The sequence below is a fragment of the Eretmochelys imbricata genome, chromosome 2 (genome assembly GCF_965152235.1).
Source record: "Eretmochelys imbricata isolate rEreImb1 chromosome 2, rEreImb1.hap1, whole genome shotgun sequence".
Classification (NCBI taxonomy): Eukaryota; Metazoa; Chordata; order Testudines; family Cheloniidae; genus Eretmochelys; species Eretmochelys imbricata.
The window spans coordinates 86,965,492-86,978,558 of NC_135573.1; the positions used below are offsets into that span (position 1 = coordinate 86,965,492).

At 41.3% G+C, this 13,067-nt stretch overlaps 1 protein-coding gene across 1 annotated transcript in view; it reads right to left on the minus strand.

Moving 5' to 3' along the window:
• Nucleotides 1-13,067, minus strand: part of LAMA1 (laminin subunit alpha 1) — a 155,796-nt gene that overhangs the window by 10,557 nt on the left and 132,172 nt on the right. The window contains 9 exon segments of the mRNA XM_077809059.1: nucleotides 518-707; nucleotides 1,641-1,753; nucleotides 2,975-3,179; nucleotides 3,708-3,893; nucleotides 4,597-4,748; nucleotides 5,931-6,101; nucleotides 6,313-6,427; nucleotides 8,007-8,148; nucleotides 12,447-12,591. Of these exon segments, the coding sequence (XP_077665185.1) occupies nucleotides 518-707; nucleotides 1,641-1,753; nucleotides 2,975-3,179; nucleotides 3,708-3,893; nucleotides 4,597-4,748; nucleotides 5,931-6,101; nucleotides 6,313-6,427; nucleotides 8,007-8,148; nucleotides 12,447-12,591 (1,419 nt within the window).

A 13,067-nucleotide genomic window follows, 5' to 3' on the forward strand; every position in this document is an offset into this window, starting at 1 on the left:
TTGCAACTTTCCCTTCCTTCCAGACCTAGTTAAATACCCCTTTCCCTTAACCACATGTCTCAGTGATCATTGGGATCCACAAAGGCTAGCACCAGAAGGCCTAGCTACTGAAGCATCTACGATGTTTGCCTCCAAATCATGGTACACCTAGCACACTACTGGCATCTTAGGGGTTCGGTGTATTCCAGCCCTGAGCAGCCCTAATAGTTACAACTCGAGTTTCCAGGCCACTCCGAAGGATTTTCTCATAGAAGGGGTGATTGCTGCTTTGGCTTATTACTCCTCTTTTCATTAAGTAATTGTCTCTTAATAAGCTGAAGTACTTTATAGGCTATTAAGTGCAGGATTCACTTCACAGTTAATAAGAATAAAAAAAGAGAAGTTCATTATTCAGGTATTTGAATTATTTCAGAACAGTGGCCAAGTCCTGCATGCAAACACTCTCGCTAATGTGTGGGAAAGGCAAGCAAAATTGACCCAATGACTGCAGGTGAGTTCAAGCCTCTTGGGTACCTACCGTGTGCCATTTGCCATCACTGATGGCAGCAGGGTGAAAGGCTACTGCTTTTCCTTTTCCAAGATCAAATAAGAAATAGAGTTGTCCCCCATGAAGCTGAAGGGCTGCATAATCAATCTGGTTCTGGTGAGCCAGGTAGTAAATCAGGCCACTAGAGGCATAGGTTCTCAGATTCAGCTGGACAGAAAGTCTAGACAGTAAAAATAGAATATTTTTCAAATCCTTGTTCTGTAGTGATAGAAAACTTCCCTTAAGACTAAAAGTTATTGGTTTAAAAAAGGATCAAAGTAAATTATAACCCACTGTATATGTTTGAAAGCATGACCAATAGAGTTTCCACAATAAAAAATAATACCATATATCAGAAACACACGAACAGCTTGTCACAGGGTGAGTGGGCTCTTTAAGGGGGTTGGATTCAGCTGCACCTTGTGAAAGGCTCAGGCCACCTCTCCAGGTGAGGGAAATGAGCCCTGGGCTAACCTGGTAGAAGCCTGTGACTCACAGCCAGGCCTGCTGGGATATATAGAGAAGCCTGAGTTCAGGGAGAGACTGAAAAGATCAGGGAGACGCTTCTTAGCACACAGACAGATATCTAGGGAGTGTATAAGAGCAGGGTGGGAAGGCTGGATACCAGCCCACTGGAGGAAAAACTGAGCAGGTGGACTCTCTTTAGCTCTCAGGACAGGTGGTCTGAGGAGTGAGTGCAGAAGGGAGCTCCTGCAGGGGATCCAGAGGGAATTGGGGAAGAAGTTTCTGGAATAAGACCTGGCTGGAGTATTTTTGTACTGGGAAGGAAAACCCTGTGAGAGATTTAGAAGCCCACAAGGGGCACAAAGGACTGCTATGCCTGAAGAGAAAGTTTGGGAGACTCTGATTTTGAGTTAAACTATTAATTTATGTCAATAAAGAAGATCCTGGGAGAGGAGCGTAGTTACAATCCACCAGGTGCGGTGCTTTAGTTGATAATGGCAGAGTAAAGAAACTGAGGCAGAGGCAAGGTCTGATGCTGGGTTTGGGGAGAGACACCACTCCTTCATACACCACTCCTTCATAAAAATTGTTCTCTTTGTCTTGCATTTAGCTGCATAAATGCGTTATGTGTCATTCAAGATGTACTTACTTCCTTCTGACGGTAGACTGATTAAAAGGCAGTACTATGTGGCTGCCTTTAGCAAGGCCAAACTGGTGGGCACTGGGAACATGATCTGGTATTGAATCCTGTGCACACTGTCCCTGTTAATGAAAGAGCTTCATTAAAGAGAATATTCCACAAGAGATATTAAAATATGTTGTTGCTTAAGGAGTACTCTTTTATGGTGACATAGCTGTGCTGTTTGCTCCATGTGCAACTGACACACTGGAAAAATGCGAAGTGTACTGTAACAGCAATCGCCTGAACTCTCAGACAGTTGGGACATTTGGCAGGCACAAAAAAAATGAGTTATAATGACTAGACCATGCTTCACAGCACTAACACAAAAGTCTCTGCTAGTTAGGTGTTCTAGCTTTTGATTTATTAATTTACTTCCAGTTTATTTGTTCATTAGTCTCTCGGCCTTTATCACGGGGAGGTCAGAGTAGAATTTTGGTGTGAAATTCCTTAGCTACTCTTGGTGGAGATATATTCTCATCTATTCAGAGCATCAATAGCTCTGAATCAGAGTATGAAACAAAATTATACTACAGGTCTCAGACGGCTTAGCATTTCTTTTTATAGGCATGTGGTATAAAATCCACAAAACCTATGTCCCCGTCCCACATAAAAACGATTACCAGACACTCAGAAAACACTCAGTCATAAAGATATACAGCTCCAGAAAGAGAAAAGTAATGCTGCATCATGTCCTGGGGAATATAGCCCACACAGGTATTGTGTGAACTACACAGAGGCCCAAGACCCACAGGTAAAGACTGTGATACTATTATTGATCCTCTGCCCCCTCAATGGTCCGGGTTTGATCCTCAGCAATGAAAGCATGGCAGGGACTTGCAACTGTATGCACATGACCACTGAGTTTTGCATGGTGACATAACATTGATTCAATCAACTTTAATTTGCACTGCAAATCTCGGCATAGATCCACTTTGGCAGGAGAACATGCCAATAATAGCAACTACTCTCTAACGTCACCTGCCTTGAGGTCTATATCCCCCTTTTTTATGCAGAACTCCTCAGTTGCAAGTGTACAGGTGGCTGATCATTGGCACACTTAACTGCATTTCCCTTCCTCATGGCCTTCAAGGTGTAAGGCCCAGAAGTGACTGCTGTACAGAGGTATAGTATGATATACCATTGCTTTTTCCCTTACAAACCATCTTTTCAAGCCCTTGTTCATGTCATTTACATTCAGCTCTATCTCTCCATGACCAAGAAGGGAGGTAAGCATATGGCTCTGTATTTGGGGCTAAGAAAAACACAGCTAGGATAGACCTTGCTCCCCCCTCAATACTCACTTTGCCGACAGGGGCAGCATGCACTAAGTTTGTAGTATGTACTCTCTTAATTTCGGTAAGAGGCCGCAGAGGAATTGGCAATGGCTGCAGTTCTGGTTGAATCTCAATATCCTCTGCTTGTATGGCAGATTTAGGCTTCTCTGAAAGCAAGCAGCTGTCCATATCCACATGCTCGTACCTCACCGCAGTGGTGAAATCCAGAAGCCTGGGTTTACAAAGGAGAGGGCTTTAAGTAGATGACAGTACTTTACAAGAACTTACCAAGCTGTCAATGGGTGAAGATTTGCACATCAGTGGAAAATGTTTCAAAAGGGTTAAGCACAGTGGGAGAAAATCATTAAAGAGTATCCTCTAATTCTACACAACAATGTTCATGCAACAGTTTTCTTGGCCAGCTATCTTATTTGTGCATGCAAATCGGATCACTGGGAACCCAACTATGTGGGTTTGTGCAATGTATCTGTATGCATTAAAGGCACTTCTGAGGCTGACTGAATATCTGAAAATGTGGCCAGCAATACTCATTGATGCAAGTTTGATACTAATCTCTTTTGCATTTTCCTATTTATTACAGAGTGCTGGCAGAATGCTTGCCCACAGCACACACACACAAAAAAGAGAGATATGGTCCATGCCCTGGAGATCTTATAGTCAAAAGCAACAGTTTACATTTTATATACACAGGCCTGCAGTTCCATTCTCCAAAAGAGTGCTGCCATTCATTCGGACTTACTGCATGTTAAAGATCAGATTTCTAATACAGCCGTAAAAAGATTCTGTCATCTTGAACCCAGAAATGCCCTCTCCTGCTGGAATCCCACCAGCGTAGAAGTTGGAAATATTCATGGGGCTCATTTCTGCCGACAAGCCAAGTCTCAGTTCTGCAGGATTACTTTCATCCACTTGTACTGTTATCATTCTGAAAGGGTGAAGCGGAAAATCATTCAACAAGGAACTTAATTTCAATGTCAGGAATGCCAGGTGCTAAGAAATAAAGATTCAGTGGCTCTAGAACACTTTTTATAGTGGGGGTGCTGACAGCCAGCAAAACTGTAAAGCAATGGTCCCCAAATTTTTTACCTTGTCCTCTCCCCCTCATCTGCACCCCTCTCCCATCCCCTAGAGTTGGGAGCAGATAAGTGCAGCACCCCCCACACCCTAGTTCCCACGCCTATTTAAAGATTCAGTGCTTTTGATAATCCACCTAAACTATTTACAACTAAAGAGGTTCTTTGAATAATATTTTAATATTTAGTAGGATGAATTTGTTGAGTAGCTTTAGAAATGTGACGACTAATCCTGTTACAGGAGTAAATTGGACATGTATGTTTCTTAGTCAAATAAATAGTCAATTAACTGTCTACTTTTTCTAGCAATATTTAGTACATTTTATTCAGGTGGTCCAGACTGTCTAAAGCTTTCAAGAGAGCTTTCATGCACAACTTAATCAGTGGCTGTATGCAATTACCATATAAATCAGGACTCTTTCAATAACAACAGAAACACACAACCCTGATTATTCCACTGAAACGAGCTAGCCAAGCCAGTTCTTCAGGGAACATGGTGAACTGAAAATGACATACAGTAATTAAATGAGTGATACTGTTCACAGTCACATGTACCTTTTATTCCGGATCAGGATAACAGAATGTTCTTGCCCATCACTGTATGTTCCATTTGCAGGCTGGAGGATGATTTTTCTAGTACTTGCTCTGTCTCCTGCATTAATATACACTGCAAGATGACCATCAATCAGCATGATGGAAAAGAAGGGCTGTGGAGATTTAATCATTCAATTAATTATTTTACTGCAACTTTGTTTTCTTTCATACCTTATAAATAATACTTAAAAGGGTGATGTGGTCAAATCTGCCACCAAATGTAGGTGTTATAGACAAACTCCGATGAACTCCACAACCAGAAGAAAACATCCATCATTTATTTTATTTATTTGTTTTGTTTATTTTTAAAATTTCAGTGGAAACAAATCAAAAATAAAATATCAAAATATAAACTGGCCCCTTCAGTCAAATACTGTAACACTGTGACAGTGAATGAGTACAGATAACAGCTAGAGAACTAAGCCTTCTAACTAAAGAGACATGAAAGCTGGGAGTCCCTCTGTCCATGGTAAAAGCTCAGGTAAAAACGCAATCCCTTTATATCCCCATAAGATAGTGCTAAAGGAAAGGATGCTGGGATGCCGTCCTTGGAGGCTGCTTGGGAGCTCCATCTTTCACACCAGCCTCCAGATAGCAGATATTCGATAAATTTGAAGCCAACCACCACCTTCTGCTGGAAAAGGAAAGGAGCATTGTCTCTCCCTCTGTTCCCCCTCTCATTCCAGAGCCTCTTGAATGTTGTAAGTTGAGTGGGTGTCTACTATCCTACCCTTCTACCAGCCTCCTGGCTGCTACAATCAGATATCTGGGGTGCCTTCACCACTCTACTTCCTACCCAATCTCTGTGTTTGAGTCTTCCTCCCCCACTGCCTGCCTCTGTTGCTGTTCATAGCTTTTCTAAGTAGTAGCAGGATGAAACTGACTTGATTCTTTTCAGCTTCAACCTCTCCACATAGCAGCAGCAAAATCAACAATGCTCTGGTCAGTTTTCACTCTGCTTCAATTCTACAAAACCATGAGCAGCAGCAGAGGTACTGGAGTTGTCTGTCTGCAGATTCAGGAACACAACACTGGACTTGTTTACCTTTGGCTGATATTTGGCTCATATTTCTTTGCAACCATCAGGGCTAGATATATTTTTTTAATTTGTAATGCAAGTTTACATTCTGAAAGAGTTGATATCATTTGCTTGAGAAAAACTTCCTATTCACTCCCCAGTGGATTATTTTCTAGCACTGCTATCCAGTTTATATTCTTAAACTAAGCAGGTGATCAGACACGTAGAAGCAAAGTTGTGAAAAAGTATTTAAGGTTTAAAAGCAGTCAGTACTGACCAAATGTGCTTGTCTTCGTCGTCGCTTCTCCATTCCTTTGCTGAGACCAGCCAAGATGATGCCACTACTGTTCTTAGTAGCAAAAGTTACCATCAGTTCTGATTCTGGAGACAGGGACTTAGGTAGTAACTCAATGTAGCCATCATTCAAGATGCTAACACTACGGATAGGCTGTTTTGCAAAAGGAGAGAGATAATTGATATTTTTGTCCCCTATGAGATGTTGAATGTGAAAGAACAATAGCAATAGTGGATTAATTGATAATTTATCAACAAAGCAATTCACTTCTACTCTCTACATTGCATCACAAAACACTGATTCATTGTTTAATCCACAGCAATAATCAGATTATAACAACCTAAGAGAGCTGCCAGTTTCCTACCTCCAGTATGCACCCTTTTCTCACACCATATGAGTTTTTTAGCAAGTCAAAGGTAGAGCGGGATATTTCTAGGTTCTTAATGCATCCCACATATGTTCTGCTGTTAAGCCCTTTCCTGAAAGAAAAAATTAGTTTCCATGGTAAAAACAAAACACTGGTTTAATAATTTTAATTGGGATTTATTGAGGAAAATGTAAAGTTACATTATTCAACAGGAAAAGGAGAGATTGATTTAAAGGGCTGATCCTGCTCTTTGAAATCAAGGTTAGTTTTCTCATTGTTTTTAATCGGAGCAAACTAGAGCCAAAATGTAGCCACACAACATACATTAAATCTTATCTGAACTACCAAATCCAGAGGAGACGGCATTAAAAGCTGGAACACACAAATGTACAACAATGCACTGCAAAACCAAAGTATGACTCATTTCCAAAGCTTGGGGGTAAATCCTCAGCTGCAATGACACAGCTCAGTGAGGGAGGAGGTAAAGGCGCTCTATACCACCTATCCCACCCCTTCCTTCTTATTAGAGCTGTCTGGTGCAAGTTAGAACAATCTAAGACCTGGTCTAACTTGCACTGGCTCATTGTGGCTTCCTAGGGGTTCAGCTGTGGGCACTAATTATCCAGGCACAGAGATGCCATGTAAAAATCTAACTACCTTATTTGCAGGAAAAATCAGATATAAACTTTAGAGCCATTATATTCAGGCTGAATTGAGTCAGCTTGAAGAATTGACTAGTGTGGGTGTGTAATAGAGAAAGCATATGTTGTAAACTGGAGACATCCACAAATTATTTTTTTTAAATGGCTCCTATTGGGATATTTTATTTTTGGTCTTCCTCTAGTCCAAGTAATGAGAAAGAGTTGCAAAAATTCCATTTTAAGAGTTTTTAAAATGTATGCCGAAGAACAGGTTTTTTTCCATTAACACTAGTTGGAAACCATGGTGTCTACATAAAGTTTGCATGCATTCAGACTATGGTTTTATTTGATTTGATTTTACACTTCAGGAACACAGACTGATTTGGCTATTTTAAAAGGAAACAAGGCCCTCACTACTCTATCTATATGGTATGTTAAAACCATAAACATTATAAACAGCACTGGAGTAATGACAATTGTTATTTAAATAAGAGGAGTAAAGTATAAAGACATCAGCATGGACTACATCTAGTATATGGTCAGTTAATCCCTGGCACTTAGTGGTTTAAATTAGGTAGTGTGGTCTAGAGGATAGAGCACTGGACTCGGACCCAGACCCAGGAGACTTGGTCTGTTTGTGACTTGGGGGTGAGGAGGGTAATGTCACCTCTCTGCTTCAGTTTCACTATCAGTAAAATGGTGACAATGATGTTTACCTCCCTTTGTAAAGCACTTTGAGATCCACTGATGAAAACAGTTAAGAATAAATAATAATAATGGCCAGCTCCTCAGCTGGGGTAAACTGTCATAACTTAGTACCTTCAATGGAACTATAAATTTACACAAGCTGAAGATCCTCCCCAATACTTACAAACACGTAAGCAGAGGGAAAAAACAGAAGGAAGAAAGAACACTGTACCAAGGGTGACCAGATGTCCGATTTTATAGAGACAGTCCCAATTTTGGGGTCTTTTTCTTATATAGGCTCCTATTACACCCCCACCCCTGTTCCGATTTTTCACATTTGCTGTCTGGTCACCCTAACTGTACCTCACAGCCCTAGATCTTGGCAGTCCACCAATGTAAATTGGGTCCTTATCTGAGCGATTGAGGTCTGAGGCTACGCCAGGGGATTCTCCTTGCTTGGTTTCTTTATAATTAAGATTATATGCATCCATGACAGCCAAAACTCCTGCAAAGAAAGAAAGTAAAGATCAGCAAAATAAGACATGATTTTCTAGCGTGGCAATATTTTTGTATGAAATGTACAATAATTTTCCAAGTGAAATGAGTACATGTATAGTCATTTTTTCATTATAAAAGTTTAACCTATTTTACTCTCAAGATTTTAGATAAGCTAGCCAGTTCTTTTACCAAAAACAAACAGATTTTGGAGAAACCAACAGAAAAGTATCTATGTATAATAAATAAAGATACGATTCTGTCATTCATGACTTCTTCAGCTACAGCCTGCTGCAGCAGCGGGGCTGGAGCAGCTGTCAGCCCCTGCCCAGGAGCAGCAGGACTGGAGCAGCAGCTGGTGGTCAGCCCCCGCTGCAGGAGCAGTGGCCCAAAGCTGCAGGAATAGCGGGCTGCCACTGCAGAAGCAATGGCTCTGGGCCACAGAAGCAGTGGCCAGTGGCCACTGGGTCAGCCCGCAGGAGCCAGAGCAGCTGTCTGGAGCTGCTAGAGCAGTGGCCCACAGCACTGACCTGGGCAGCAGCTCAAGAAGTGGCCTGAGGACACCAGAGCAGCAGCCAGAGCAGCAGCCCAAGGGGATGCCAGAGCAGCAGCCAGAGCAGTGGCCCAGGGCTGCTAGAGATGGAGCAGCAGCCAGAGACGGAGCCGGGCTGGGTCAACCACCACCGCAGGAGCAGTGTCAGGACTGGAGCAAAGGCCAGTGGTCAGACCCGATGGGGTTCCCACTGTAGTCCTTCCCTCACAGACAGGTCATGGGCTTCCATGAATTTTAATTTATTGCCTGGGTCCTGTCTGGGACTTTTATTAAAAACACCCATGACAAAATCTTAACCTTAATGATAACCTACATTTATTGTTATTATCCCTCAGTCTTCCATCATGGGGATTTAAAACAAAATAGCCCCTCTGTGAATGGGCACGCCTTCACTCTTCTGGGGAGGAGACTAACAAGCTCTTCTGCCCTGTTCAACACCAACAAGGGGCACTGCAATGCTTTTTTTGCCTGGAGTGGGTGGAGTTTTAAAAGGGAAAACTGTCCTACAGAAAGGAGCAGTGAACAGGAGGAGGGCTGCTCTGCCTCAGAGACTGCTGACAGCAGAGACAGGCCAGCTGAGAGAGAGACAGCAGCAGGCCTCACCCCTCCCAAAACTGCACGGCCCAACTACAAAGCAGTATGCCCCAAGAGGAGGGGCCAGAGATTGAGCCCATTAAAAGGCAATAAATGTGTTGACAGAAGAAGCCCAAAGGGTTGAATCCAGAAAGACTGCCTGATTGCCAGGCCACCCTTGCCTTTCTTTGTTTTCATCCAGATTTCCCTCTCTAAGGGAAAGAGAGAGGAGAGGACCTTTCTTTTGGCTGTTTGTTTTACTAAGAAAACCCTTCATGTGCTACAAACTGTGGGGGAAGGACATTATAAATGAACAGAAGTAGGACATTATAAATGAACAGAAGTGGGGCCCCTGCTCCCCCACACCTTCACAAAATCTTTAAACATAAAAAGGGAAAAGCTATTGTCTAAAATGTATCCCCATGAGTCACCAATAAATCCTGACCACAAATTGACTCCGTAGGTTTGGGTAGTTAGGAGTTTTGCTAAACCCTCCATAGAATTCCTGCATTTTAGGTGCTCAAATGCACTTGTTCTCCTTTGGCTTTCCTTAACATTCTCGCAGTGCTTAAGAGCGCTGTCTTCTGGAGGTCACCGATCATGATGTCTTGTATCCTAATGTGTTCTTGAATTTTTCATTCGTACGCTTAGGGATTGCTCCAAGTACTTCAGTAATCACTGGGATTGTATTTGTTCTCTGTATTTGGTCTCCCATAATTATTCCACTTCGTGGCAGAGTTCTTCATACTTCACCATCTTCTCTTCTTGTGTTTTTTTTTTAATGTTTCTGGCTGCTAGTATGACAATATTAATTGCCATGTTCTTGTTTGTCTTTTCTACAAAAACTGTTTCCAGCCTCTTTGCCTGCACCGTTTGGTCTGTGAAAATTGCCAGATCCCATAAAATCTTAACCTCTTCATTCTCTAGAGCTCTTTAAAATGTGGTGATCAGAATACCACATGGTTTATTTAAATCTGTTATTTGGCTCAGAGGCTCCAATGAAGCCACTTGATGATCTTACTGTGTCTGGTCATATATTCCCTCCCAGCTCCCACAGGAGCTCAACACGTCCTGTTTGGAACATATTCTGCAGTTTGGAGAGTAGTTATGTCGGTCCGTTTTGTTTCCAATGTAATTAACCTTTAAGGGTGTACTTAGAATGAGGTTCTCTGTCTCTCTCGAGGTATCCTTTTACCACAGTTCAGGGAAACTGCACCTGCATTTCCCTCTTATGATCCAGCAAGGGCACCCACTCTTAGGGAGGAAGGGGCTCCTCGCATAACTGAGGCTATATGGTTGTATTGTACCTGGAGCTTAAGAAAGAGACAAACAATAAACACATGTGGTGAAGGTACCTTGGTGGACCTGTGTGCTGATTAATTCACCCAGAAGGTTTACCAGCCAGGGTTTTCCTGGAGAGGAAAAGGGAGCCCATTCACACCCAACAAGAGGTTTTTCTGTGGTCACAAGTTCATCAGCTGTTAGCTCAGAACAAGCCCCCTCATGAATCTGGGAGTTACTCCTTTAGGCTGTTATTGCCTTTTGATCGTGGGAATAGGTAATTCAGAGAAAATGGACCACTCCCCATGATAAAGCTTCAAAAGATCCAGTCCAGATGTGGGCTTTTTCATTTCCCTCCTTGCAAGTATTTCCTAGGAAGCTTGCTCAACTCAGAGATCATTCTTGTCTTAGCCCTTTGTTGAAAAGAATCCTTTGAAGCACATAACACTTCTGCTTCCCATTAATCATGTCTCCCAGACAAATTACACACAATTCACAGTAACACATAAACATTTACATTTTTAATACAGTGAGCTCCTAAAATACTTAAACTTAACAAGGTTTAACTTAATTCAGTAAGGTTTGTCCAGCATATTGCAGGAAGTTGTCATATCTGTCACACTGTCACGCCTGCTACAAGCCATGAGTTTGCTAATCTTTGATCATTAAAGGGTTCGATCTCTCTTCATCACTCTCTGTTTGCTGATTTCTGTGTAAATCTTTCAAGTTTTTCTTGGGCAATTTGCTTTCTCTTTTCTTTTGTGCTTTCTTGGGCTGGGACACATGCTTTCGGCCACTGCTTGTTATTGCGATCAGAGGATCTTCACTCTGGTTGATTCCTCATTTAATTTGCAGTTATATTTTTCATTGTCTGTAGCAAACCTTTTTCTCTATCATATCATCAGACGTACATCCTATCCACCTCCTGACTCAGATTCATTACTCCGTGCATCACCAGGAGCTTTCTTGTTTGGATGTCAAATTTTTTCTTCTCTGGATTCCACTGGATTGCTCCAGCAGTGTATGGTACTACTGGAATCACCACATATTAATTCGGATTAAATTCTTCTATGTGGGTTTTATCCTTAGAGCCGTTCTTATTTGTCTGCAGTATTCTTTCCTCACTTCTTCTTTAACTTCTTCATGTTGTAACTCAACAGTTCCCAGATTCCAAGGTATTTAGAGGCCATGCTGAGAAATATCTTGGATAGTACCTTCGTTAACTTGTATGTCATCTGACTGTACCACTTATTCTTTACAAACACCAATGCGCATTTAGCCACCCTAAATCATAGCTTTATGTTTTTTTTATTTAATAATTATTATTATTATTATTACAGTAGCACGTAGAAGTCCAGTCATGGACTAGAACCCCATTGTGCTCAGAGCTGCACAAACACTGAACAAAATGATGGTCTATGACCAAAGAGTTGGCCTGCAATGCATAGAGTAATGAATATCAATCAAGACAGGGATGGGATGTAAAGCTAATGATAGGTCAGAGAGAAAGATCTGCTATTAACCCTTATGGACTCCTCTTGTGCACTTATAATGGGGCTGTGGAGGAAACAATTGACTATGAAAAATATAGCCATGTTCCAGTGTTTAAAGACTATTTAAATGTGTTTTCCTTTCTTCCTACACATCACACATAAAAAAAACCTAACAAAGGGAATAATATCAAGGTCAAGCTTCATTCACGCATCAGAGTGCTCATATGCCACGCAACTAACTGGCATTGCCATTACTTTCAACAAGAGAGCACCACAAAAATGTCTGTCAAAGAATGAATGTGCAGTGGGAATTACCAGACAAAACTGGCATGGAATGGTGACATTCCTAATGACTTCCGACACTCATTTGTAAAATGATAAACTTTTACTTTTTAGTCTGTGTCCTACCTTGCTTCTTGTTACGACTGAATGAGATTTTGTACCATGTCCCATTATTGTAACGATTTTCAGTTTTAAGCGTAAGAGGTCCTGAACCAAGATCAACAGTTAATCTAACTTTGCCATCCACGAGCTCTAGGGACAGGAAATCTCTCTGCAGAAAAAAATATACAGATACACTGAGTAAAAAAAACATATGTAATAATGAATACTTCAAAGATCTTGGGATATCCTTATTAAAAATTGCAAGTGACTAATGTATCCAGAATATCTTGTATTCAGGGCACCTACTTTTCCTATGTTCAGAAAATCTAATCTCTTTAATACCATTTTAATAATAATAATAATAAATAATAATAATAATACTAGTACTAACATTAAGTGAGCAACAATCAGCGAAGCTAGAACTCTGTTTGCCACGGAAAAACACACAATTTGCATTTTTACAGAGAATCTAGTTTTTACTACTGCCATCTGGGGCAGAGAGTCCAAACCCCAGGGACCCGTTTAATTTCAATTGCAGAAAAATGTGGATTTTAGGTTTTTTTAATCGGATAATTTTGCATTTTTTATCACGGGAAAACTAGGATCCCTGGTAATAATACTCTGGAAGGCTATCCCCATGTTTGG